This window comes from Acromyrmex echinatior, chromosome 16 (assembly GCF_024713525.1).
Source record: "Acromyrmex echinatior isolate Ae372 chromosome 16, ASM2471352v2, whole genome shotgun sequence".
Lineage (NCBI taxonomy): Eukaryota > Metazoa > Arthropoda > Insecta > Hymenoptera > Formicidae > Acromyrmex > Acromyrmex echinatior.
The window spans coordinates 946,804-974,792 of record NC_141867.1 but is presented as its reverse complement, the minus strand read 5'-3'; the positions used below and the strand labels follow the sequence as shown (position 1 = coordinate 974,792).

Here is a 27,989-nt window from a genome sequence, read left to right as displayed (position 1 = left end):
ATTCCCACATGACAAAATATCTGGTAACAAGTTTTCCTTCTATTGCGTCATGTTCTATGCTGGGCGACGCCGGGTTATTATTCCAATATTGCGTTATTCTTGTCATATAACCTAGAAAAGAACCATAATCTGTCAATTTATATTATATTCTTTGTATATTTTTAAAGTCAGTATAATAAAAGGATGTATAAACGCACAGTGTCTGGTAGTGCCATGATATTGGCGAGGAACTTGGGATTTGTTAAGGTGAAATATATCTCGACTTCGAAAAGATTTTTAATTCTTAGTTTCACGGAACATTTCACGTTGCAGGATCACATGTTTGCGAACGTAGGAAATAAAATGTTTAGCTCTGTGACGCAAAATTCACGATATAAACCGTTAAATCCAATAAATACTGTCATAATGTTCGTTCCTCAACAACAGGTTTGTTTACTGAACAATATATTTGTAACGTATGCCAGTTACTGTATATGATTCATATATACTTCTGATTAGTTAGCTTTTATTCAACTTACAATTTTTTAAATTATTTGAAATAAAACTACATATAATAAAATTAGTTTGACATATAATAAAATATAGTTTATCACTAGCCTAAAGGAAAGCGTTTTACTTAGGCATGGATCGTCGAACGAATGGGGAAGTTTCATAAAATTTTAGAACCAGGTCTGAACATTTTGCTTCCTGTCATCGATAGAGTTAAGTACGTGCAAGTTTTAAAGGAATTAGCAATAGATGTGCCACAACAAAGTGCAGTTACATCAGGTAGCTATGCTGTCTAATACAAATTTTAAAAATATTATATCTTTATAACACGGTATTCATAATAAAATATTTTTTGATTTGATTTCAGATAATGTGACTTTAAATATCGATGCGGTATTATATTTAAGAGTAACTGATCCTTATCTAGCATCCTATGGCGTTGAGGATGCTGAGTTTGCAGTAATTCAAGTAGCCCAAACTACCATGAGATCTGAGCTAGGAAAAATATCTTTAGATAAAGTATTTAGGGAAAGGGAAGAATTAAACGTTTCCATTGTTGAAAGTATCAACAAAGCAAGCAGTGCATGGGGAATAACGTGTCTGAGATATGAGATACGTAAGTTGTAAAAATAATAATTATATGTGCTTGTTCTTTTTGGCTGAATTTTTGCACCGGTTTGTCTTTCTTCCTGTTCTTTCCTTCTGGAGAGAAAAAAAAGAAAAATAAACTTGTACAAAAGTTCAGTCAAAAAGAATAGACCTTATGTAACAGATATCTCAGATTGCTTGACTAAAACTAGAAAAAATTTCTATCCAAAATAGACAAATACACAATATTCTTCATTAAATTTATTAAATGTATATTAATATTTTAGGAGATATAAAATTACCATCAAGAGTACAGGAAGCAATGCAAATGCAGGTAGAAGCCGAACGAAAGAAACGTGCTGCGATATTGGAATCTGAAGGTGTTAGGGAGGCTGAGATAAATGTGGCTGAAGGCAAACGACTCGCACGAATTTTAGCTTCTGGTGCTGTGTTATTCAATTGAGTATAGCTTCTACTCACAGTGAACTTGCACATTGCTTTTTGAATTTATCTGAAAAAGCAATTTTAATATCGCGTATGTGAATACAAAATTAGTGAAAAATTTAATTTTTGTAACGATAAACTTGATTACTACTATAGAAGCAGCGAGGCAAGAACAAATAAACAAAGCCACTGGAGAAGCTGCAGCGGTAGTAGCAGTGGCGGAGGCACGAGCGAAGGGATTACAAATAGTTGCAAATGCACTTGGTGTCGCGGATGCAAAAAACGCAGCAGCACTCAGCGTAGCAGAACAATATGTCAATGCATTCAACAAATTAGCAAAAGTTAATAATACATTGATATTGCCAAGCAACGTAGGAGATGTTCCAACATTTGTAGCACAGGTTCGTTGCCTATTATTCATTAAAATTTTAATAATAGTATTATCAAGATTTTTGGTTTTGTTACATTTTATTACAGGCGATGGCAATTTATAAACAAGTAATGCCGGGTCACAAAAACAATAATGAGCAAACAAAACAAGTAACGAGTAATCAATCAAATGTTCACATGGAAGATTCTGATGAAACATTTGAGTATTTCAGCGATAAGGAAGAAGCTGAAAAACATAGAAAAACGGAAGAACAAAAGCCCCGAATATTATAAATATTTATACCTGCAATAAAGAAATATTTTCATATTTTTTACATGTTATTTAATTAAATTTCGCGATGTAAATATCATGATATTGTCATAAACTATCATAAAGCATTACATATTATACATACAAATTTGTTTCATTAGTCAAACCCTTTTCTTATTGCACAAACTTTCAAAATTTACATACATTTATATAAATGCAAATTGATAGGGAAATGGCTCACAATTGAGGTTTAGTTTTTAGTACAAGTCTTAAACCACTCAATATCTTAGATAAAATAATATCGAACAATTTACAATTGGCATTGTATTACAAATTGGAAGTTTTACGTAGAACGTATGATATATTATGATGTACATGATAGTAAAAAGATATGTCGCACAAATATCCTTATACTTATTATTTGCGTTTTTTGGACTGCATAACTGTATTTTGTATAGACACGCCATACGTTTCCTGAGAAATTCTATTCATATAATACAGTGCAACCAGAGAGAATATTAAACAAGTTGTAGTGGACACACGGTGGATCAGGGCAGAAGCAATTAGACTTAAAGTTAATGAGAAGACCACTGTAACAAAACAAACATATATATCAGCTTACGTATATCATTTAAAAACTATTTGTATATTATTAACTCTTAAATAATTCACTTTATTAAACAATACAATTGCAATACAAGAGTCTCTCAGAAGCAAATTGATAAATGAAATAAAAAAGTGAAAAAAATTATACTTTACACTAATTATATATTTGATATTAAAATTAAGAAATTTGCCAAATTTGATTAGTTTGACTTTTAATAGACTTTTCTCTGTTAGTTTCTATATACCTTCTGGGAGTAATTTCTGTTGAAAAGACTTTCCGAATAAGGTACTTTCAAGATTTCCCACAGCAGTCAATGTACACATGAACAACAAAGATCCAATCAATCCTCCGAGAATGGTTCCCAACTGTGATGAGCTGAGCAAAACTTTGTACATCTGCATACCAGAAAACAATAACACCACTAATATCGATGATAGCATGAATGACATTCCACTGTTAACAGCTGTAACATCAATATGTAATGTTAATGTTAGCAATAACATTAAAGAGTAACGAAAGATAAATAAAAATTACTATCCTTTTGCCTTACATATATAATATACATTGCTTATGCACTAACAATTGCAGAAACAATTTTAGACATTTTTCGTGTATTGGATTTATTCTTGAAGACACAAACAATTTGTTTTGGTTAATTTAATAAAATTATCAGATCGCGACGAGACTGAAATATCACCTGACAATTGATAACTTCTCTTTACAGCATGCAAATTCTTGTTAAATTTTTTCTATTAATATTTGATAATTTAAAAATATAACTTTCAAAGTGCTCATACCCATTGTTGCTGAAAAAATTAGGAATAATCATAGACCTATCCTTTTTTTCTCTCAGCGAGAATTTACATAAATTGTATACAATTCCCTGTACATTCACTGAGATTAGCACAGGTTAACCGCTTTGGATAACCGGTAATATATATGTATTATTCCATGCGTACAAATGTCAGCAACACGTCAGCAACACCAACAAGCAATGCTCAAATGATTCAAAGATGTTCCACTCATTCTTTATTGGAGATCTGATCGAGTTCTGATTGGCTTAAATGTTTCTAACTCATTAGCAAGATCGCTTACAATAAAATTTCAAACACAGTAGGTATAAAAATGACATTGAAATCAATTATAAATTTTTTTTCATTATTATGTATTTTAATTTAAGAATTTCTTCTTTAATCTTTGAATAGATAAATGAATTTTTAAAACACAAGATGAGGTGCTGAAATACCCCAAAAAGTTTTATTTTTATAATTATATTTTTTACTAGAAAATAGTATAAGTGTACCCGGGAAAAAATTTTATATATAATTATATAAAATTATATATAATTTTATATATTTATATATAAATGAACATATTTTATATATAATTACTAATTACGTTTAAGAGCCCGGATCTACAATAGATTTTTAAACCTTAAATCATAAGAAATGGACGAATCATAGTCAATTATTTTCCTCGCATTCAATAATAATTCAATCAATTTCTTACGGTTTGAGGCTTAAAACATCTATTGTATTATAGATCCGGACTAAAAGAACCCCGCAAGTAATATAGGATTAAACTAGTGCCAGAAATGGCACAAAGCAAAGCGCGAAATGTATGTACGATACCCGTTTATCAAAATCATGTAAGATAAAAATAATTGAATAAATTGTGAATATTTTTTATGCGCAGTAATTGGGTATCCAAACGGCGCACGACGAACAGCGAAGAGTGGGGAAGGCACGCTCCCCCTCGCTTTTCGCCGCGCGGCGAGGGGGAGGGGAGCGTGCCAGGCGGCGCGGTGGCGCCGGTGGCTGCTACGTCATCACTTCGGCATTCGGTTGTTTCCGACATTCGCTTGGCGACTTCAGAGCGGGACGGACGTTTGATACGAATCGCTTCGCGTGTCACATTAATTTAAATTAAATACATATCTACGAATGCGAATTGATATAATGTACGACCCGTGAACATGTCGAAGCGACTGCCGTTTGTCGAAGGTATATTATAGTTATACTATCACATGCTTGAAATAGACGCCATGATGAAAATAAAAATCAGAACGTAAGTCGAATGTAATGGAAGAGTAGCAGAAGGGTAAACGAAACTTGCAGGAAGCGAAAATTAAAACATCAAAATGTAAAAGAAGTGTAAATGCTTCTTTTACATTTTATTGTTCCAATTTTCGCCTTCTAGAAGTTTCGTTCACCCTTCTGTTACTCTTATCCATTACATCCGCTTTACGTTTCGATTTTTACTTTCATCAAGGCGTCGAAATATATGATAGTTTAGTAATTACAAATTACTAAACGTTTAAACCGGTACTTAATAATGTCCTCTTTAATGGTCATAACGAGTGATAGCACGTTGATTGCATATTACTTTCTATTTTCGAATCGAAAACGTACGATGCATAAATTTAGATTTATTGAATTATCGGATTACGATTCAAAAGTAACAAAACGCTAAAATGCGTTAATCTTTTCTTAAAAATATTGCGCACATTGCGCGGATTTTGTGTTACAAAAAGTTCTTGCAAACTAATCGCTTATTGTAGCACAGTTTGAAATATCTAAAATATTAAGATGAGTTGCATAACGAATCTAAAAAATAAAACAAAGATCGTGTAATAAATTCAAAGAATCTTAAAAATATAACGAATAGATTATTTTACTGATTTTGTAATACGCGTTAATATTTCGACAGTTAGATGATCGGCGCGTAACCTTGGAAATTGTTTTGGCGCGGAAGGGTGGACGGGCGGCATGGGGTGGCGCGTCATGTTTATGCGAAGTTACCACGCAGTTATTCCATTATCGAAGCTTGTACAAGCAGGTAGCTGTGTCGCGTGCCGCTCTTCTTTACATTTCTTTTTGAAACATAATCGCGACAAATGCTAGATAGTATAAAACATTATACTTTATGAATACTCACAGATTACTAACTCGCACGATTAATTATTCATAAAAGAATCGAGATGACAATCACATATATCACGGAACAGACATTTCGTACGAACGTTCATTCATTTGGAATCAAAACACGATGGAAAAATAGAATTTATTTTTACTATCTCGCATTATTACTATCTCGCGATAATTATGACAATTATTTTTGCTTAATGTAACATTTTTGTCTCGCTTGAGACAAATATTTTTTGAAATATTAGTTGATTTTTTATTTTGTTTTAATTTGAACTTTTTATTTTTTTTTGTTACAGAATCATCGTAGTGACTTTGCTGATATAACTCCGCTGTTGCGCATTGGTGAGTGATAAATTAATTACTTTATTGAGGTAACGGATGTATGCATCAATTTAATAAAAATATACGGATAAATGTATGCATTTCATATATCCGTTGCCCCCCTTGAAGTGGATAAATTTTAACAGATTAGGATAAACTTAATCTTTATTATATTGTAGAATTTATTGTGCACTGTTAAATTTATAATATCACGTTACATCCAATTTGAATTATTTTTAATCATTTTTATAAGTCGCCACTGCTCTTACTCAATATCTTTGGTTAATTTAACTAAAACAATAGAATAAAACTGTTTAATTAAGAAGCCTATTAAAGGCTTAAATTTTGTTTATTAATTGTATAAATTCATACATTAATGTGAATGCTTTGATACTAATTCTAAATAAATCAAACTTAATTTGATACTAAGTAATTCAACTCGGGAAAAAATATTTTTTAAAATTATATTTAATTTTATATAATTGTATATAAATGGACATATTTTATATATAATTGTACGTAATTATATATATTTATATATAAAATATGTCCATTTATATATACAAATATATATAATTTTATGTAATTTTATATATTTATAAGAAAATTATTCAATCGCATTTCTTTTATAAAGTCACACGTAAAATGTGATTGGATAATTTTCTTTATGCATATACGTTTATGCGGCTATGCAAATATGGATATACCTTAAGCTTGGAATTAAATCGATGAGCCAATCAGGATACTGCTTTAGATCTACGTAATCTGACGGAAATAGAAATAGCAGTAAACTGATCCATAAGACAAATTTCAACCGGTTGAAATTTTCTTTAGAACAGGCTTAAAGTCTGTTCTACAATAGGATCGCAAGCCGTAAGCCGTAAAAAATTAACAAATAATAGTTGATTATTTTCATTATATTCAACTATGATTGGCTTAAATGGGCAACAAAAAAGGCAGCCTAAAAAGGTGCAATACTTTTTTTATAATAAGTTTCAGAATGCAGCCTATTCACTGAGCGATTGGTTCTTACTTATGGATCTATAAGTAATAACCAATCGTTCGGTGAGCATATACATACACGTTTGAGAAGAAAAAGAGAAAAAATAAACGGTGCAAGAATTTCAGCTATTATCGATTATTTAACTTCGCCATTTTAACGCATCGAATTTTTAAACGCTGTCTGTCACTCCTACGCGTCTCCGCAATATGTCGCGTACAAAACAAAACTGTTTGCAAGTGAAACTAATTCTGGCTGCGATAAATCAAAAGCAATATTGCTCGTAAGAGACAATCGATCGTTAAACTCCTGCGTGCATAGTGGTGCATATGAGCGAGCGAATGGCTTAATCGAGCGTTTTCCCGTCCAGCCGGAAAGATAACCTTCAAAAATCGACATTTGGCACATGGAAAATGCCGCGCGCCAAAAGCTTTCCGCAGAAACTAGTCAAGGTGACGAGCTCTCACCCGTCGGCGAACACGTGGGTGTTCCTGATGAAAGGTGAACGCGACGATTTATTGTTGTTTTATCATATTGACAATTGCAACTTGCAATTTTACTAGTGATTGCTATGGTCGCATTGTAGATGTCCCTGGGAAATACATATCTCCGTATTGTATATCAATGAAAATGTATTTTAGATGGCAATTTGGACAGCACAAGAAGCCAATCTGAGATAGTGAAACTTAGACATCCAGCTTCTGATAAGCCAGCTATATTTGTATTTGGCGCTGGAAATCTCACAGTTCAAGAGATTTTAATCTTCGATGAAAAGAAAAGATCTTGGTTTATTGATGATAATGTCAAATCTGATGGAAAATTGCATTTATCGACACCAATTGATCCTATCTTTTTGGCTTTACCATACTTGAGAAAGGTAATGGTAGAATTTTATTTCTTTATGAGAAATTTTCGAGATGTAGTTGTTAAAATAAATGTCTTTGTTATAGTCACAACTAGCACAACCTTTGGAGCAATGCCTCTGGGATGAAGATTTTCCAGAGACTTCTCGACTTGCACAATGTGACAACTTGAATCTATCCTTAGTTGCCGATCGTAAAGGAGACGAATCACTACAAGCTTTCAAGTTTAATGAGGAGAAATCGTTAAATTGGTTGCAAAAGAAGGTAGAAAAGGTAGCACATGTATTAAAAGAAAAAGGAGTTCATGTATCTCAAGGTGCTATGAGTGCCACTTATGTTAAGAGTACTATATATGAAATTGGTACTGAAGCAGGTAAGAAAAATTACAATCGTAATGCTGTTTATGAAACAAAGAAGGAATAAGATTATAAGATAGAATATTTGAGGGTTCCTCAATATTTATTATAGCTGAATTGAGATATAACGAGATCTTCAACCAATTTTTGTAGGCCACCATCTACAAGCGAGATCAATTAATTGAGCACTTATCGAAAATTTTCTTATAGAATACTTAAAATATGCACATGGCATTGTGTCAGAATACCTTGCTGAAGATCTCTCAAAGAAACTGGCACAACGTATGAATATATCTGATGAAGTGGAGAGTAAAAAACGCAAGCTGAATAGTCCTCAAAATGAAACTGATGAGAAGAAGCTTAAGAAAGATTCCTTCGAAGAAAGTCCAGTGCCAAAAGCAAAGAAACAAACAAAAACTTTAAGTAAACCCGAAAAGGTCAGTTATTAGTAGCAGTAGTAATTATAATTATTTTTAGTAAATGATAACTATAATTCCAAATATCAAGCTACAAATATATAAATAATTTTTGACTACTTGAAGATTGTAATTGTTATAATGCTTTTATACATTACAGTAATGTGGAAGGTTGTATTTGTTTTATTTATTTAAAATTATATAGAACACAAAAAATATCTAAATCTGTAAAGAATTTTCAAATAGGACATTTGTGTGAACAAATTTAATTTGAATATCTATATATATTTTTTTTACAGAAAAGCACTGCCCCTGGTAAAAAGGAATTAGCCAAACAGAGAGCAGCGGCAGGATCTAAAAGCATTACTAGCTTTTTTCAGAAGAAATAAATATTAAGAAAATATAGAACGATTTTAAAGATTAATGCATTTATAGACATTTATTACCATGTCGTACACATTTTAAAAAATTTTATTGCTATATACGTGTAATCCATATATTTAACATAATGTAATGTCCAAGTTGAAAATTGTAATATTTTATTGATGATTATGTAACAGAAAGTAGTGTTTTCCAATATTTCAATAAATTTATGTAATATTTAAACACAATGTAACGTATAACAATAAACAGTTAATAAAAGAATATACTAGCAACTAAATTCTTAATTTTTAGTTTTAATTGTTACTTATAAAATTTTATCAATTATTTTTTACTATAAATGTATTGATAAGACGACGATAAATACTGGTGCTGGATAAAATTATATTTTATCGATTTCCAGTATTTATTCACGGTATTTGTTTAATTATTGAGCGTCAATTTTCCTTCTCAGAACACATTTTTTTTTTATTGGTTAAAATTATCATATGTTTTACTTTAGGTAACTTCATTTATGGCAACCAGAATGCGGTAGTGAGGAGTAAAGCAGGCAACCGAATTTGATATAGGGAAAGAATATTGAGAGGAGAGATTTTCTCTATCGACAGCACTGTTTTATTTTATCCCTAGTGCATTGCAACCTGGAGAACTGTCAAGCCTGTAGTAAACTGGTAGGATCAGATGATCAGTTATGCCAGACATGGAAGCTGATGATCGGGGAAAGAATGATGATTATTACCTGGAGCTGTCTCCTGACCCCATCAGGTTCGAATCGGTCAGCTGTCTCACGAATGTGTTTTTCGATGATTCGAAACAGCAAGTTAGTTGACTTTGTCTCAGTACATGTGAAATTTTTTATTTCCATCCTAATACAATAACAAACATGATTTGTATACAGGTATTTGCTGTTCGCTCAGGAGGCGTTACGGGAGTGCTCGTTAAGGGCCCAGATCAGAACTTAAACTTTCGGATGGAAGACAGAGGCCCAGTAATATCCATTAAATTCTCTCCTGATATGAATGTACTTGCGATTCAGCGTACCAATTCGTCAGTGGAATTTGTTAATTATTCTTCTGTCTCTGGTTTGGATCATGTTGAGTACTCACAGTCATGCAAAGGGAAGAGTGCCACAATACTAGGCTTTGTGTGGACTCATGGCACTGAGATACTTGTAGTTACAGATCATGGAGTAGAACTGTTTCAAGTGCGAAAATTCTTTTGTCATTTTTATTTCATATTATTAGGTCTATTTTTATTCTTGTACTATACTAACTAATATTAGAATTCTTTTTTGCTTTCAAATATATTTTCAAACATATACCCATCTCACTTTAAGTTTAAAAAATATTCCACTTCAACTATAGAAAGCAGACCTATTATATATTACCATAAATGAAGGTGACAATGCAGGTAACTTGGGGCAGCATTTTTGTTAAATTTAATTGTGGTATCTATCCATGAGTCTCTAAAGGAAATTTAAATTTTAAATTTTCTTTAGTGATTCATTAATCATGGATTGAATTTAATAAAAGATTTAAATACGTGCTGTCCCAAATTATTTATACAGTCACTTACATTTGTGATATATTATTTAAATAGAATTTCGACTATTTAATACTTTGAACTTATTTACAGGTTAATCCAGAAAAACGTAACGTTAAAGCCTTGAAATGCTTAAGTTTAGGCATAAATTGGTTTGTATTCTGTCCCAAGAGTTATATGGTATTATTATCATCTGGTACAGTTGGTAATCAAATACAAGCATTACATATTACCCCTGGTAATCTTCACAAGTTGACTAAATTTGAAAGTAAGTTGCATGTGCTTGAATATTAAGTTGAACAAAATATTTTTGTGCTTATTTTAATAATGTTCCAGTTGAACATAACGTAACAAAACCAGGGAAACTGGCCGTTTCCGAAAGGGATGTAGCATTGGCTATGTTATATGGAACACCTTGTATAATTTTATTACGACATCAACCGGGAGCCAACCGCTCAATGGGAACGGCATTTGTATACGTCTATACTGTACACAAGTAAAATTTGTCACTTTGAACGCAATTCGCAATGTCTAAGCAATGTTATAGCAATGTTATATGATGTTTTTGCAGAATGATGACCATTAAAAAAAGTCATATGTTAAAACTGGATGTTGGTGGAAGATTTGCTATAAACGTTGTTGATAATCTCATCATTGTTCATCATCAAGCATCAAAGGTATATATTGTTACTGTATATAACAAGTTTATTCAAAATAAGAACTTAAACATATATTTTTATAGACATCAATGATATTTGACATTATGATGTCTGGTGTGAGTGATGGAACAGTAATGCATCATACAAGTATAACTACAGCAAAACCGATTAAACCTTTTAATCTCAAAGTACCAGGTGCAATCTTGTCTGATCAGATGTATCAGCCGTGCCAGTTATGTATCCTTTTATAAAAAAAAATATATTAAATATTACTTATTAATTTAATAAGTAATATTTTATATTTATAATAATGTCTTAACATTATTGAACATTATCTAAATATTAAGTCTTAACATGATACAGATTCTCCTAATTGGGTTGTTTTCCAACCAAATATAATAATTGACGTAAAATTGGGTTGTTTGTGGTACGTTTGGTTAATTACAACATCATGTCTCGAGGTCTTTTTAGTTTTTTTCTGTACTAGACTATTAGAAGTTTCTCTCTCGCTTCTGCTAAATATCAAATATATATCTATTTTATTTTAAGTTCGAACAGTGTACTATTTTAGTTATAAAAAAAACAGACCTTTAATTCATTTTTATATTTGAGCATAATTTCTCATTTATTAATAATCAAACAGGTATATCGAGCTCAGATTGGAAGCTTTGGTGACATTAATCACGGATAAAGTGCTTTTAGTAGAATTTTTAATGCAGCGATCAAATGCTAAACAGATATTGATACAAGTCTTACAGAGTTTTATAACACAGTTACCTGTAAGTTTAATGGAGATGCCAACCGTATTTGATAAGCTTAACATTGTATACAGAAATTATTTAGAAAATGAAATACAGAACCAGGTAATTATAAGTTATAGATTCCTCTCTTATATATATAATTATTTATATATAATTTTTAGATGTAAAATTAAATAATTATCTCATTTATTTATCATTCACAGATGGGAACGCCTTTACAGAATAATGTTAAAAATGTGACAACAGTGGCTGAAAATTTTAAGTATAAATTATTGCTCGACCAAAGCGACATGTATAGTCACATATTATCCAAATTTCCTGAGAATACAATAGAACCAAAGATGATAGTATGGATCCTACTTGAATATATCAGGTACATGGGAATTGTAATAACTTACAATATATAAATTTATCGAGTCACTTTATCTGATCTAAATAAATGTCAATTTTACAGATCCTTAACTGAACATGGAATACCGGTGCAACATTATTTGTACGAATTGGTGATCACAACATTAGTACATAGAAAGGCTTACTATCAGCTGCATCAGTTGTTACAATACCATGTGGTCGCTGATTCGAAGCCTTTAGCTTGCTTACTACTTTCCCTGGAAAATTTGTATCCGGCGGCGCATCAATTGGCGTTGGACATGTTAAAACGATTGGGGAACGCGCATGAGGAGATAATCGAAGTACTTTTATCGAAGGGACATATCTTGGCTGCCTTAAGGTAATTTAAAATGCTTTTCTTAATTAAAGTTTTAATTAACATATGTTTATTATATTTCTACGTTTCAGATATGTTCGTTCGGTCGGAATGGCAGATCAAGTATCTGCAAGAAAATTCTTAGAAGCAGCAAAAGCCACTGATGACGCGACACTCTTTCATTCGGTCTTTAAATTCTTCGAGCAGCGCAACTTGAGATTGCATAACACCACGGCCTTCACTAAGGGAGAACATTGCCAGCTATATGTACAGCATTTTAAATATTTATTCCAAGGAACGGATAATGAGTGCAATTCAGATACGAACTCAAACGTTACCACTATTTCTTCATAGGATTTCAATATCAGTGTTCGTGAGAATAATAGGTAAAAAGATAATCGACATTTTATTTTTATTTAACGAAGCTGATAGAGAATTTATATGTTGCAACTGCTTTGTAACTTGTAAATTCCTATAATGTTGTATAAATATTGTTATAGATTATTTATTATGAGAAAGAAAAATAAAAGATTAAGAAAAATTTGTAAGTAATATGTGTGATATTTACCTGCTAGAATATCTGCTTTCCATCTTTTCACTACAAAGTCCATGTTGCGGGATTTATACATTTGAGACTTGTAAAGTATAAGGTTTCTTTAATAATCTTTTAATAGCGAGACTTATGTAATGTAATACATTTATAATGAATTTCTTATTTACGAGGGAATATTTGGTAATATCAGCATTCGTTTTTCTTTTTTGATGTATATTTTTAGATATCGCACAATATTCTCCTTAATAAAAAATAAAACAAATAATCATCTCTTGCATCCTAATAATATAGTGAAAAGTAAACGAGTTGGTCATCGATTAGATCTACGAATTACAATATCAGTAGAATATACAATAGGAGAGAAGACATTTTAGATCCTGTATACATCAGAAATACAATAAGAAGTACAATCTGTTACAAGTAAACAAAGAACAATGCAGTAACAGACGCTGCAATTTCAATTAACAATAACTTTAAATATTTGGAAAGCGGTAAAAAGTGAATGAGGAAAAGTGGAAGATCGCTGCTACCAAGTCGTGAGTTTAAGTGCTTTTTTCATCATATAAAGGATGATCGGACAAATTCCGATTAATTTAATTGATGATTAATTATTATCAAGTAAATAGAATTAATAGAATTCATATATTAGTAGTAGTTAATAAAATTAATATAATAAGAATAATGTTTTATTGTTTGATGAATCTAAGAAAATATTGAATTAAAGAGAACAAGTTGTACAGTTAAAAATTTTGCTGTAAGTAATCTCAATTGTCGAACAAGTTAATCTGAATTTGGTCGACGTCAAAGCAATCATAGTCACAATTAAGTAATTACTGCACAGATCTACTAAGATGATTATAAAAATGCTCAAATTCTCAATTGGCAAAAGAATTACAAATACAGTGCTCACATACACACACACACACACACACACACACACACACACACACACACACACACACATACACACAAAACACACACACACACACACACACACATATGAAGAAACAACGAGATATTGGGAAATTGGTCGCGTAATGTTATGTACCTGTTCATCGCAATGATCCCGCATTTCCGAAATCGTTTGCAATGTAAGTTAGAAATGATTTGGTTGTTTAAGCTCAGTTGTGTTGAGAAAGTAAATTGCTGCGCATGTGTGATTTTTTGGTCCTCTTTAAATGATCATTTAAAAAATTATTTAAAAGATTCGTTTTAATTGTTTTATCATAATAATATTTATAAGATTCTGGTATGACTGGGACTTTTCAAACCCCATTCTTCAATTATTGAGTCATCTAAAAAGTATCCGCGGTTTTTTGTCACTAGATGTGTTGACTATCAACACCATCTAGTGACAAAAAACCGCGGATACTTTTTAGATGACCCAATATAATTGTAGAAAGTATGAAAGGATATCTAATATCAATATAACATACAAAATATAAAAGTTGCGCAGTATTACATCGTATTATAATTTTTGTATTAATACGTGAAAATAAAAAATATAGCTCAATTAAAATAACATGTAATGAGAGAGGGGGGGAGGGAGGGGGAGGAGAGAGAGAGGGAGAGACAGAGAGGAGGGGTGAGCTATATATGATTATTAATATGTTAAAGATTGAATTATTTTTGTGTGTTTCAATAGTCGCGTTTAATTTAGAAAATCATTTGAATTATGAAACAAAAGCTATGATATGTTATAGAAAAAAACTTGTCGAGATTAAAAATGTTCATTTTAACGTGAACAAAATGATCTTCAAATTTTTTAAAAGCAGCGGTTTCGGATTAGCTATCGTTCGTTACGTATGCCTCATTTCATGTTGTATCCAACTTCACGGAGTGAAGTTTGCATCAGTTTGCATATACGATTGCATATACAGTTTGCATATCGCGTTTGCATCGCGTTTACAATATTCGGTATTAGTTTAACAATTATAGCAACAAAATGCCAAATAATTATCGATTGATTAGCAAAAAAGTGTCTTGCGACAAATAATACACGAACGTATGCAAATGAACGGAAGATCTTATCTGAAGACACGGTAATGTCTTAGTGCTGAAACAAGTGAAGCGTCATGGCGTGAGACACTGCCGCGCTCCTTTACGCGAGCCGAGGAGTTGCGGTTATTATAGAATATAGAAGTATTAAATGTAAATTGAAGTCGTTTATTTGGTAGGTTAAGAATCACGTTCGGCTTGAACTTTACGTCGTTCGTACCGTATTACGATGCAGTTCTCGAATTAATTCTCGACATATTGCGTGAACTTGTCGACAAAGATCAAAGGTAAATTAAATATTTTTACACTATATTTTTTAAGAAAGAGAGAGAAAGAGAAAATGTTTTATAAAGAGACACAAGTATAATTGTAATACGAATTGTATTGGTTTTTCTCTTAACGTCTTCATTACCGGCTAAATATAATTGATGCGCACGAAATGAATAAAAATTTCTTTAATATGATAAGTTATATTCACACTTTGTTAATTTTAGTATTATTTGTGTTGTAGCAATCGACATACCGTTTCTCTTTAATCGAAAATAATGCGTTCAGTAAAATAAACTATAATAAGTTAGCACTTAGTGATTTTTTAATACGATTTGTTTTTACTTTTAGTTCTTTACTGGATCTAATGTAGGAATTAATCATATTAAAGAATTACTATAAACGAATAACTATAATTGATTAGTTTCCTCTTCTGTCCACAGTCAATGGCTGCATTCAGCAGAGAAAATAGCTTTGCAATTGTTATAAAATTCTTTAATATGATTGGTCTTATCTTTAATTTCTTTCTGGATCTAAATGTATAAATCAATCATATTTAAGAATTTTACAACAGTTGCAAATCTGTTTTTCTGCTTTATCCACGATATCATCTTATACATTTAAAAAAGCGATATCATCTTATACATTTAAAAAAGAACGAATTCTCGGATATTCTCCATCTTGATAATTTATTTTTGCCACTTTTCCTGTATTCCTATTTCTAGTCGTTTATAATGAAAGTTTACTTGCACACTGTAGTAATTGCCTACTGCCAATCACAACAACTTCTGCATAAGAAGTTTTTTTTCTAGTGCTGTGATTGTTTGTACGCAATTGGTTCGTGTGCAATATACACTTGTTTATAATTTACAACATTTATAAGAGCGTATCTAATAAATCTAAATGTATAAGAGTAATATTTTACCGCATATTATACTAACGTGATATATTTAAGCACATTTGTAATTTTATATGTGCGAATTTTGCGACCTGGATATAAATTATGTAACTGATAAACACCGGCCGATAAGCAAGGCGTTAAGATCGATATACGAATGCTGTAAATGTGATACAGTTTTCGTAATGCTACAAATGCTTTGAAGCATTCTTTAGTTGGTTTGTAAAATTCTTCCTTTTGATTGGTCAATCAAATGCTTTAAATTCTACATTTGTAGTAAGATTTTGACCGCGCCAATGAAGCAATTAAAGGAAGCGATGTAGCACTTGGCACTTCAAATGCTTCGAAGCTCTTGATTAGCTAATTGAAAGAAAAAAATTTTACTAAATTGGCCAATCATAATTGGGCAATCAAAAAATGCTTCGAAGCATTTGTAGCATCAAGTAGTCTGTAGCATTTGTAGCATCAAGTAGACAAATATTAAATAAAGACTTTCCGAGGTATCCCTTTTCATTAGCTTAGCTTCTTTTATCTTACATGCTATATGTATAGGTACGGTGACCATATTTTCTTAAAGAAAATAAAGGACAAACCTGAAAATTTTAGGACTTTATTTTTAAATATTTCTAAACTAGTTTTTGACTGCAGTCAGAAGTGTGCGCATTAATTTCTACAATTTTCTTGCATAGGATCTTGAAATAACTCCCAAGTAAAGCACAAGTCATCATAATATCAAAATGACGTTAAAATAGTTGCAAATTTGATTATTAAAAGTCACTTTTCAATCCATCACGACTTATTTTGACATCATTTTAATGTTACTGTAACTTCGTTTGTTCTATCTAAGCTAATGTTGCTTTTGCATAAAACTAAATTTGTCGATAATTTCCGTAAAAATTCGCTCATGTACATTAGATACTGAAATACTAATTAGAAAGGAATTTCCCATAATATTATTAAAATAAAACAAAATTAAATTTTGAAAAAATAAATAAATCTAAAGAATGGCTATTTGAAAGATAGCCATTGTAAACTGTCCTTTACAATAAAAGACGAATGGTCACCATATGTATAGGCTGCTCAAAAATGCACGCTTACTTTGGACATTCATAACATTTTGAGCGCAAACAGAAATGGAATAAAATAGGTCGATGAGTCTAAAATAATTTTGAACCGTTTGGAGTGTCTAAAATATTTTTCAGCAATAAAACACGAAAAGATCTTCTAGGGATTAAAATCTATACAATTCTCGAGTGGATTTGATTTTGATATTTTGCAACGAAGTATTTTTTGCATTTCTGTTAAATGAAATGTAAAAATCATTTTTCTGTGAACACTTATTCAAAATTTATGTTGATTGATTTGAACGATAAAAGAGGTATAGAGTTTAAAAGTTTGCTTCTGTTTACTCATTACGTTAAGAGCAATAGTTATTCATTAAGTTAGAAGCAGTACTTATTGAAATCCAATTTAACATGGAAAATTACTTATTTTGAGTATTAAAACACTATTGTGTTTAGTGATTTTAATACTTAAAATAATTAATTGCTACTATTTAGCATTAAATTTTTGTAAGGGATAACATTATATAAAAATAGCTAATAGAATGTACAAAATATAATACTAATGTAATAATAATAACATCGACAAATATGATATTGTTCTCGATTAAGAATATTTAATAAGAAATGTCCAAACTACGCGTACATTAAAAGATATGTTCTAGAATTTCGGATAGAATATATATAACATAGACACACGGTGGCACGCCGATTACCGAACGTACAGGATCATCTGGGAATACATGCCTAACTATATTATATTGAAAATTTTGGTATTAATTATTTACAGGGACATCATTACCCGGCAATTCCGCTTGTTTACGAGAGTGAGCTTAAGGAATTGGAAATTAGTATTTCAAGAATTAAGAGAAGAAAGATGAATCGTGTCCTTTACTTCAGTGCGACGATATGGTGAATTAGGTGAGTACTCAATATACAGAAGAGTTGTACTGCGAAAATTCTGATTATTAATAAATCTAAAAAAATAATGCCCGTTCTCATGTTTTGAAGCTTACATGAGATTAGAGCTGCAGAAAATAATTGATTGTTATTAACTAGCTAAAGACTATTGTCCCGTTAGAAAATTTTGCGAAAGCTACTTTATTACTATTTCTTTTAAGTTCAGCGCGTCTAAGCAGGATAATAATCTTTATCGAGTCAATATCTTGTAAGTTTTGATAGACTTTGGTCCATTGTACGTATTTAGAGACAGACTGAGTTAGCTCGATCATTATTTAGAATATACATATCGTATAAATCATATCTATTCAGATGGGAACTTTGTAAGGTACAAGTAAAGTTCGATAGGTAAGGTCTATCCCAAGAAATCCATTGAGGTCGCGTGAAGTTCCATGGACACAGGAGAGAATGTTTGCCACGATAGTCGCAATGAAATTGCATTTGTGTTATCATCGACGAACGCGTAAAATCTATTTGATGTAACTAAAACTGCTGAACCGTTTATATGCATTTTAAAAATTTATCCATAGTTTCTGTAACATTTATATATAAGAAGACATTATACGTTATACACATATCTTATATTATTATACAACCATATCGAAAAATTCAGCTGCTTATGAAATTTAATATGTATATTTAATATGTAATTTAAATACAAAATAGAAATCTGATTCTCTCATTTATTAATTTTTTAAAAATTTGCATTACTTATCGCAGAAATTACATATATTCGAATTCTGAAATTTGAAATTATTTTTCAAATATTTCTATTTCTTTTCGATGCATATTACAAATAATATCACAATTAGCTCAAAGTTTTTTCTAGACATATGCAAATAAATCTGTGAAATATTCTTCTTGTTTTAAAAAATTGGTTGTATGTTTTTTAGTAGTCTTTTGCACGTTTGTCGACGATACACTACAGCTACATTTGTAAAAACGATACAACCGATAGAAATACATTGCTCTCTCGCATTAAAATGTCAAAATACAAAACTTCACGCATGCATTCGCACGGAACGTCCGCGAGGTACTTGTTAAACATATTCTTGTGACCTTTTTTTAACAATGAACTTACCTCGAGAACATCTCGCGATCTCAGTTCACTTCGCTGAACATACCTTTCACCTTTATAATTTCCCCTTGGTCGTGTGAAAAATATCTTAATGGGACGGTTATTAATATTCGTAATCTAGTCGCATTACTTAACAGAGCGATTGATCCTTTTTTAATTTGTGTTTCTGCCCTGTTTTAATCTCTATTTAAATTTATTAAAATTTAACTATAATATTTTTTATTAAAATTTATTTCGTTCTTATATTTTAAATAGTTTAAACTTTCAAGCATGGATTGTAACACTAAAATAATACTAACAAAATTAAAATAAATAAATAAGTAAAGCTTGTTTATTATTTAACATAGGTACACAAATGAGAAAATAGTAAACTATGATTATAATAAGATCGTCACTGCAAAGATTATATTATGATCTCAATTCATTACATATATATTTAAACTTACGATTGACAGTTTCAAGCTATTTGTTACTGCAATTATTTATAAGTCATTAATTTGTAAACATTTTTTTATTTTTTAAATATATTCTATGATTAGATTTTCCAAACTTGAAAGTTTAATCTTTCTCATTATTATTACACAGAAGACATTATATAATATAATATTCGCGTACATAAATTTTCTTGCAAATACTACTTCCTGATTAATTTATGCAAAACAAATTAAGTTAATTCATATTTTATTGTAAGTAAAAGATTGTTAATTTTTATCCACAAAATACAAGTTTTATTCAAAAATATTTAATTATATCTGAGCTATTATCAAAACGCTTTATTTTCTGCTTAAATACTCTTTATGATATTTTTGAATAAATATAATATATATCGATCGATGAAATATATACGAGTATTATTCAAGTACAGCTTGTACTTTTGCGACGCGTAAAATAAGATGTGGAACATTATTAAAATAATTTTACCAATTACTAGATTTTTTTTGAGGAATCACATAACCGCGAATTAACGAGACTGTAATGACCATATACGATAGAACTCTCAAATGTATGTGCGAATATTTCATGCGAATATTTCTGGTACCGAGTGAAATATTCATATATCACTATCGCGTATTCCCTACCTTAGTTTTTACAGTTACTTGTATAATATTACGTGACGTTATATTACACGTTTTTAATGTCTACGCGTCAATTATAATTATAATTATATAATATATATTCAAGATATTTCGCGTACTTCAGTACCGTTAAGTTGCAATAGCTGTTTCAGTTTGTGGTATTTCCTTAATCCCCTTTGTGCATCGGTTCAGTTACGATGACATATGAGTCTCCTTCCTGTTCTATGTTTTACGTTAGATAGATCCTTTCTTATTTCGTAATCGGATATATAAAATATTGGCATTTTCTTCAATACTTTCTGTACTACTTTTGATTTCCCTTAAGGTAAAATGTATTTTGTTTACAAAACCCTCAGGTATTGTAAATAATTCTTTTGTTGTTACACAATATTTTTTGAGAAATAAAGTCATTAATTTTGAGATGAGAAGATACAAGTTTTGATAGTAGTACTTTTTCATGCAAATAAAACATGTAGTCCGATAATTATTTTTTATTTATTGTCTTTCCAGATAAGTTTTTTATTTCAAAATAATTTGTAATAAAAGAATTGTAAGTAAGTGTATAGCTATTAATAATGATGTATAATATATGTTATTATTCTGTGTTGAAAAAGTACACATTATTTATAATGTAATAATATTTTAATTTTAATAAGAGAATGTTGGAAAAAGTGGAAAATATTATGAATAATAAATTATAGAAATAATAATGTTATTACAATTTTGTTAAATATTAACAATGTGAAGAAATTACAGCATGATTGAAATTAAAAAGAAGTTAAAATATTATAGAACAAGGAGGAAAGTCGTTTTTATCGATCTGTCCCTAATTATATCATAATTAATCTCCTATCTAAATCCAAATATCTAAAATAATATGCTTCGATATATCTTCCGTCGGTGCTTTACTGGAATTTCTATTAGTTATGATTATGTAATTCTTACATATTGCAGTATACTTTCGGGATACTAACACTAACACTACTACTGTAATTCAATGTAATTCATTTGATTACCTGTAATTGTGCACTTGGTATATATGATCTATATCAACTTCAAAATTATTAAAACAAAGCGCGCAATTAAAAACAAAATGGTTTATCAGAACATTCGATATTATTCCACACCAATCTTATTTTAAAATAATTCCAAGATGAGTATTATCAAGATATTTAACACGTGATATCTAAAAATTTATTAAAAAGCAGTAACAATCATGATGTAAACATACGGAATCTGAAATGAAGTCTTTGAACTTCAAAGAGCAGTTTTCAAACAAAATATTAAAATACAGATTACACAATTTATTACAGTAGCTCGTTAGTTTATAAGCTTTGAAAGAGAAAAGCGTATACCTGATAATATAGTTAACAGAAAGGTAGCAGAAAAAGGTACTTTATGCTTTGATTATTACGCATCCTATAATTTGCAAACGAATTTCTTTTTACCCGACGGCAGTACTTGCAACTGAAACTTTAACACGAACAAAATATTTACGCGCAGATGTGCATCGTGTGTATTACGAAATAAATTTTCAATTACATTTTATAAACATTACATTTTCAATCAAATTTTATAAAACATATTTAAGTACAATGCACCTCTCCTTGCATAACTTTTATATTTTAGATTTTATATTTTTGAGACGGTACTGATATTAATTTTTGTTAAAGGTCGCTGAATATTTTTGTTAATAATTATTTTAAATAATAATTATTTTTAATTTTTTTGCTAATTTTTTATTTAAATAATATCAAAAGAGATATATGTTTCGATTCCTTGTTTAAATAATGAAAAAGATTTCTTAAAGGAGTACCGTATTTTTTTAAATTGACGTTTTTTATTTCATTTTAATTTTTATTTCCATATTGCAAACTTTTCAGATGCTCGTTGCAAGAAATTTTTCGAATCTTGCGAATGTTTCGAGGGAAACATACTTTAAAGTCATTATTTTTTTAAGAAACGCGCTTTTAAATTCGTAGGTACGATTAATTAATGTGTACGCGCGTGTACGTGATTTTAAATTATGAGTTTTAATATATATATATATATATATATATATATATATATATATATATATATATATATATATATATAGGAAAAACGATATGTGCTGTTTTTCTTGTTTTATATGTAAATCACGTATTTCTTATTAAATAAACTTTTCCATACATAATATTAGGTGTTGGAATTAATTCGTAGCGTTTTTAATGAAAGAATGTTATTTATTTCACATGAGCATTAAAAAATACATTAATGAAAGTACTTCCCATCACTTGTAAAACGCTACGAATTAATTCCAACACCTAATAAAATCATATCCATATACGTACATTATATTTTTCGGGATATAAAAACAATCGCAATAAAACGTTACATATACAATATAATACTCTGAAGAATGTAATTTTTTACTTTAAATCAGGAATATTTACACGAAGAAAATGAGAGTTCATTCATTCGTTGAAAACAATTACATATCCATCATTAAACATCAATTTCACATTCACACGTTAATTTATACGTAAATATATACAAGGGATATTCCAAAAAAGATGTATGTCGATAGCAAAAAGCTTTTTACAATTTGTGCTCGCATTTTTCTTAATAAAAATTGAAAGTTATTTAAGTTATTTAATTATTTTACAATTTCCATATAAAAAATTATTTTATCTTGATCTGAAAAGGTATTAGAGATTTTATCATGATGTTTAATATTTTGTATTAAATATTTGCTATAGGAAAATTAATGTTTCAAATTTAATCTCTTTCTCTCAAATTTAATATTTAATGATAATAATAATAATAATACTTTTGTTATCGATACACATACTTTCTGGTATAAATCTTACGAAGTCGTATCTTTTCGAACTTCGAGTTAGACTTCCTCTGGAACTATCCATTTTATCTACTTATCACGCTTACTTTTCAAAATTCCGTGGATTAAGACGGAGTAAGCAGTAAAAGTTAATCCGTTATTCATGTAGATATGGAAAGACTTGTTTCCTTTCAAATTGCGAACGTCAGCTCGAGTCTTACCTTAACGCACTTAATCAAAAAAACTCGATTGCTCGTTGTTCCTTCGCAATAATCGAGACCAGGGACTCCTGGTCGTGAAAAAAATTCATTTCTCTGTCGAGGTAGCAGATTTAGGAGATGTTGCAGTCGTCGGCACGGGCATCCCTGATCTGCTGTTTCGTTTTTCTTGAAGTGCGCCTGATTAGGCTGCGACTACGTGGTTTGCTCTTTACCTCCTCAGTAACGCTGACGACGCTAGGACCCTGAGCCGCGACCACTTGCTGGAGATTCCCACCGGGACCCGCGCTACCGGTTCTGCCACTAGGGCTGCCGGACCTTTTATTATAATAAAAGAATAATAGATGAGAGAGTTAGAAGTACACTAAGAAAAAAAAATTATTTATTTGTCTAAATTAATTTGGTTCATCTTTATGTCTTTTGATGAAGAATGTATTTCAGTTACATTTGATTTATTTAAGTCAATTACAATTTTGTAATTATATTGAAAAAAATTATTCATTTTATTAAATTAATTATTCAATTGACTAAATTAATTTAGTTTGTCTTTATTTCTTTCATTGGAGAATGTATATATTGTAATATATGTATATATTTATATACATTCTTCAATGAAAAAAATAAAAACAGATTAAATTAATTTAGTCAAATGAACAATTTTTTTTTAATGTAATTATAAAATTGTAGTTGATTTAATTTAATGCTGCATTTGTTTTTTTCTTCGAATTTTCGGTGTTCATTTATGTACAATAATCCTTCGTATCGTGCATTATTTTACATTTTTATAAATTTGGATGAAGGATTCTTTTGATATTATAATTTATATTTAGTATTAACTTTTTATTAATTTAAATATATCTCTTCCTAAGAAGACATGATTGTTACGACTTAAGAAGAAAACTTTTCCAAAAGGAAATTTTAAATAAAAAGACAGCAAATAATTGGAAGGAATGTAAATATTATTTAAGATTTAAAAATAATATTCCATGATATAGCCCTTTGGCACTATATTGAACTGCGCGCAATTAATTATATAAGTTGAATAAATAGAGTTATAAAGCGAAAGTAAATATTTAAATATTACAACTTTTAGTTGAGATATTAAAATATATAATTTGAGTCCAGACGTTTTTTCAAGTCTAAATAAGCTGAAGAGAAAATGCATTTATATACACATACCATTTGAAATTATTTTTTAAAATTATGATTATGATTTTTCGAATTGTAAATATATGTGTGTCTTTTCTCAATTATTGAAAACATATATTCGCACATAATTCCTATACATGCAATAATAAACGATTTTTTAGGACTGTTTAATGTGAATACACTACATATAATAAGTAAGAAGCAATACTTATATCGATCGAAGCTGGATCTTGAGTGCTTTAAATAATTTCGGTGGTCTAAAGACGATGGTCTAAGAATGTTGCACGGAATGCCAGAGATTCGAATTCAAATTCGTGTTTAGTAGATAAAAATCGGAAATATTCACTTTTATGTTGCAAAATGATGTTGGACAGTATAATTTTTTCAATATTTTTTTGGACTTTTGTCAATTTTTCATAAACATTCTAATTTTTTCTAAATATTAGACAATTACCGATAAAATGGATATATCTATTGTTTCTTCATTTTGCAAGCACTTTAATTAAAAGTTTCATCAAAATCGGCGTGTCTATATTAGTAAGTAGTGTTCCTGTTGATAACGTATCGTAACATTATCGTGATACACTAACGTATAAAATGAATAAAAAGAATCAAGCAATGCAAAGTATAAGCTCGAGTATCAAATATAAATAATAATGTTCAGGAATAATAGATGATCTGAAACGATATTGAAACTACATTGAAAATGATATTTAATGTTTCAATTATATTCATATTTGATCTACTTTGACATTGGTAATTAGTGACATTGAAGTGCGTTGAAAACCTTTTAGATTGAATACCTGTTCCGTTATACATGCTGCTGATAGATGAAACGCGACTAAATGGCAGGTTTGCGATTAAAGTGATTGGAATTACCTTCGTGTATATACATATATTAAAGAAATTACATCATAATTTTTTAGTTTAGTACGTGTAATCTAGTTTACTATGTAAGCCAACAAGTTTCTTTTCGGATTTTTATTAATTTTTCTTGATATAAAAAATAATGAATTAAACATTTATAAAATTTAATCTTTACATTTAATCTTTTTATATTCGTAATAAAAATATTCAATATTTTTCGAATAGAAAGAATTATTATAATTATAAGTAATTAATGAGTGATAACTTATTCATCGTTTATTAAATTTATTTTCCTACACATTCATCATTTTTAATTTAAAACAAGGAAAAAATTTAATAATGTCTATATTACGTTGATTTGCCTCTAAATTTTCACCCTACATTTGACGCGAAATCCTCTCACAATTCTTAGTTCTTATTTACATCGAATGCAATCTTCATTTTAAACCTGGTGCTAACTATTTGGATTAAATAAGCCTGACAACGATTCACTGTCGAGATTACGATTTATGATACGACATGAAAAATTAGTTAATTATCGAAGTTTTAATGCTAAGTAACAACCTTTAAACAAATAAATCTTAAAGTTCGACATTAATGGTTACAGTTATTGTAGTACATTTACGGAATTTACATTAATAATGAATTTATACTAGTTTTTCTTGAAAAGAAAAATGAATGAAGGTCAACTGGAAATTTAAATTCTTGAAATATTTCTTAATATATGAAATATCTTGATAAACTAAGTTTTTAATTAAAAATTTAGTCAATTAAAAAATGAAAAGCATTATACATTTTCTTATAATATAGTTTATAATTTGAAAACTTTTCGTTTTGAAGTTGATACTTAAAAAAAAAAAATTGAAATAAATTTTTTTTAAATTCATTCTTAAAATGAGATTTACATATTATAATATATATTTTATTGTATATTATAGTATATATGAAAACACAAATGCCTTATTGTTCAATGTATTTATTCGTATGTAGGGAATAATTAGTGTTACGATACCTGCGTGATCCGTATGCTGAACATCTTCTTCTGAGCCCCGACTGCTCGACCTCGCCAGTGGGATTTTTCGGTACGATCTTGGAAAGCGTGACGAAACATCTGAATACATCCTTAATGTTGTAGTCGTCCTTTGCCGAGCACTCCATCACCTTAGCGCGAAGTTTCGGCAATTCGCAAAATAACCATTCGCTCACGTCCTCAATTGGTACCTCTCTTCGTGCTGGCGCTAGGTCAAGCTTGTTTCCAGCGATAACTATCGGTACTTCCTATTGAAAAGAAAAAATGTCTTCGTTATTGCTTCTTCTTCACTAAAGCGTAACTAATAAAATCGATTTTTAAAAAAATGCCGCATGATAATGCTTTTTTATCAGCTCTAGATATTGTGCAAAGTTATAAATATTGAGAACAGCAAATTAATATTTCATACTATTCCAAAAATAGAGGAATCTAATTTAAATCGTAGATTGATAAGAGTAACTCTGCTAAATATTCGATAAACTTTACGAGATAAATCACGAGAGAATTAACATGAATAATTTTGGAATTCGCACCTGGAAGTCGGGTCGTTGTTCTCTCACTTCTTCGAAGCAACGTTTCACACACTCGAAACTTGGTAAGGACGATGTCGCGTATACGAGTAGGAATGCGTGGGCGGTGGCTATGCTCAACCGCCTCATTGCAGGAAACTGCAGGTCACCTATAAAAATAAAATCAAAATTGATTTAATTTAATGTTATTAATGGATGTTTATGAGAAAAATCTTCCTACGCATGTGAAAAAATCGCGCATTGTTTCTTTGCGTAATATTTAAAGTAATTCTTAAAAAAGAATTTAAAATAACTTCTTCTTCTTTTTATTCATTATTTTTCTTATTTTCTTCTCGATTTTAATTCTTTTTATTTCAATTCTTTTCAAAAGATATATTGAAATGTTTTAAACTGACAACTATTTTTTCATGATATTTTTACAAATGTCGCCCAAAAGCGTGCTGTTATTTCTGATAAATTTTTACTACATATGAAAAATAAGTCTATTTATTTATGATGCATATGTATAGCGCATTTATCTCATTGCTTTTCCGATACTCCGTTGCTCTCTCGCTAAAAAGTTATTGGGATATATCTTTGCGCAATCTCAATTAGATCAAGGATACCTTGGTACACGAACACATTTCTGTACAACTATATTGAACGCTACTGAGTTACGTTTATTTGATACCAATTCCGGCAAGAGAGAGAGATCCAAGCTTCTTTCGTTTTCAATCAAAACATTCAGTATTCCGTTTCATCATATTGAGAATGTGTATACGTAGTATCACGTATCATTTAATATTT

The 27,989-nt window shown here is 29.9% G+C and overlaps 5 protein-coding genes across 5 annotated transcripts in view; 3 read left to right on the top strand and 2 right to left on the bottom strand.

The window, feature by feature from the left end:
* Positions 1–33: 33 nt before the first annotated feature.
* Stoml2 (stomatin like 2) lies at positions 34–2,218 on the top strand. The gene is made up of 7 exons (XM_011054461.2): positions 34–246; positions 313–426; positions 621–768; positions 857–1,105; positions 1,365–1,520; positions 1,678–1,922; positions 1,999–2,218. Exons 1-7 carry the CDS (start codon positions 184–186, stop codon positions 2,182–2,184), a joined length of 1,161 nt encoding a protein of 386 aa, XP_011052763.1. The 5' UTR covers positions 34–183; the 3' UTR covers positions 2,185–2,218.
* Positions 2,211–3,790, bottom strand: LOC105145103 (protein KRTCAP2 homolog). Its single transcript, XM_011054463.2, has 3 exons — positions 3,566–3,790; positions 3,013–3,231; positions 2,211–2,751 (listed from the first exon to the last, which is right to left on the bottom strand). Exons 1-3 carry the CDS (start codon positions 3,567–3,569, stop codon positions 2,579–2,581), a joined length of 396 nt encoding a protein of 131 aa, XP_011052765.1. The 5' UTR covers positions 3,570–3,790; the 3' UTR covers positions 2,211–2,578.
* An 887-nt stretch (positions 3,791–4,677) lies between these two features.
* Positions 4,678–9,296, top strand: LOC105145104 (ribonuclease H2 subunit B). The gene is made up of 7 exons (XM_011054464.2): positions 4,678–4,771; positions 5,992–6,037; positions 7,387–7,517; positions 7,658–7,893; positions 7,967–8,252; positions 8,446–8,672; positions 8,951–9,296. The coding sequence occupies exons 3-7, from the start codon at positions 7,430–7,432 to the stop codon at positions 9,038–9,040; spliced, it is 927 nt and encodes a 308-aa protein (XP_011052766.1). The 5' UTR covers positions 4,678–4,771; positions 5,992–6,037; positions 7,387–7,429; the 3' UTR covers positions 9,041–9,296.
* Positions 4,728–13,241, top strand: Bulli (regulator of MON1-CCZ1 complex protein bulli). Its single transcript, XM_087414573.1, has 14 exons — positions 4,728–4,771; positions 5,992–6,037; positions 9,535–9,852; positions 9,931–10,236; positions 10,668–10,842; positions 10,911–11,070; positions 11,146–11,251; positions 11,317–11,470; positions 11,597–11,660; positions 11,877–12,096; positions 12,198–12,367; positions 12,449–12,724; positions 12,793–13,086; positions 13,201–13,241. The coding sequence occupies exons 3-13, from the start codon at positions 9,724–9,726 to the stop codon at positions 13,052–13,054; spliced, it is 2,022 nt and encodes a 673-aa protein (XP_087270699.1). The 5' UTR covers positions 4,728–4,771; positions 5,992–6,037; positions 9,535–9,723; the 3' UTR covers positions 13,055–13,086; positions 13,201–13,241.
* A 95-nt stretch (positions 13,242–13,336) lies between these two features.
* LOC105145106 (GTP-binding protein Di-Ras2) overlaps positions 13,337–27,989 on the bottom strand; it is a 104,774-nt gene continuing 90,121 nt past the window's right edge. Inside the window, exons 4-6 of the mRNA XM_087414580.1 lie at positions 27,207–27,352; positions 26,656–26,921; positions 13,337–23,945 (exon numbers count right to left, since the gene is read on the bottom strand). Of these exons, the coding sequence (XP_087270706.1) occupies positions 23,741–23,945; positions 26,656–26,921; positions 27,207–27,352 (617 nt within the window). The 3' untranslated portion in view covers positions 13,337–23,740. The remainder of the gene's footprint in view (positions 23,946–26,655; positions 26,922–27,206; positions 27,353–27,989) is intronic.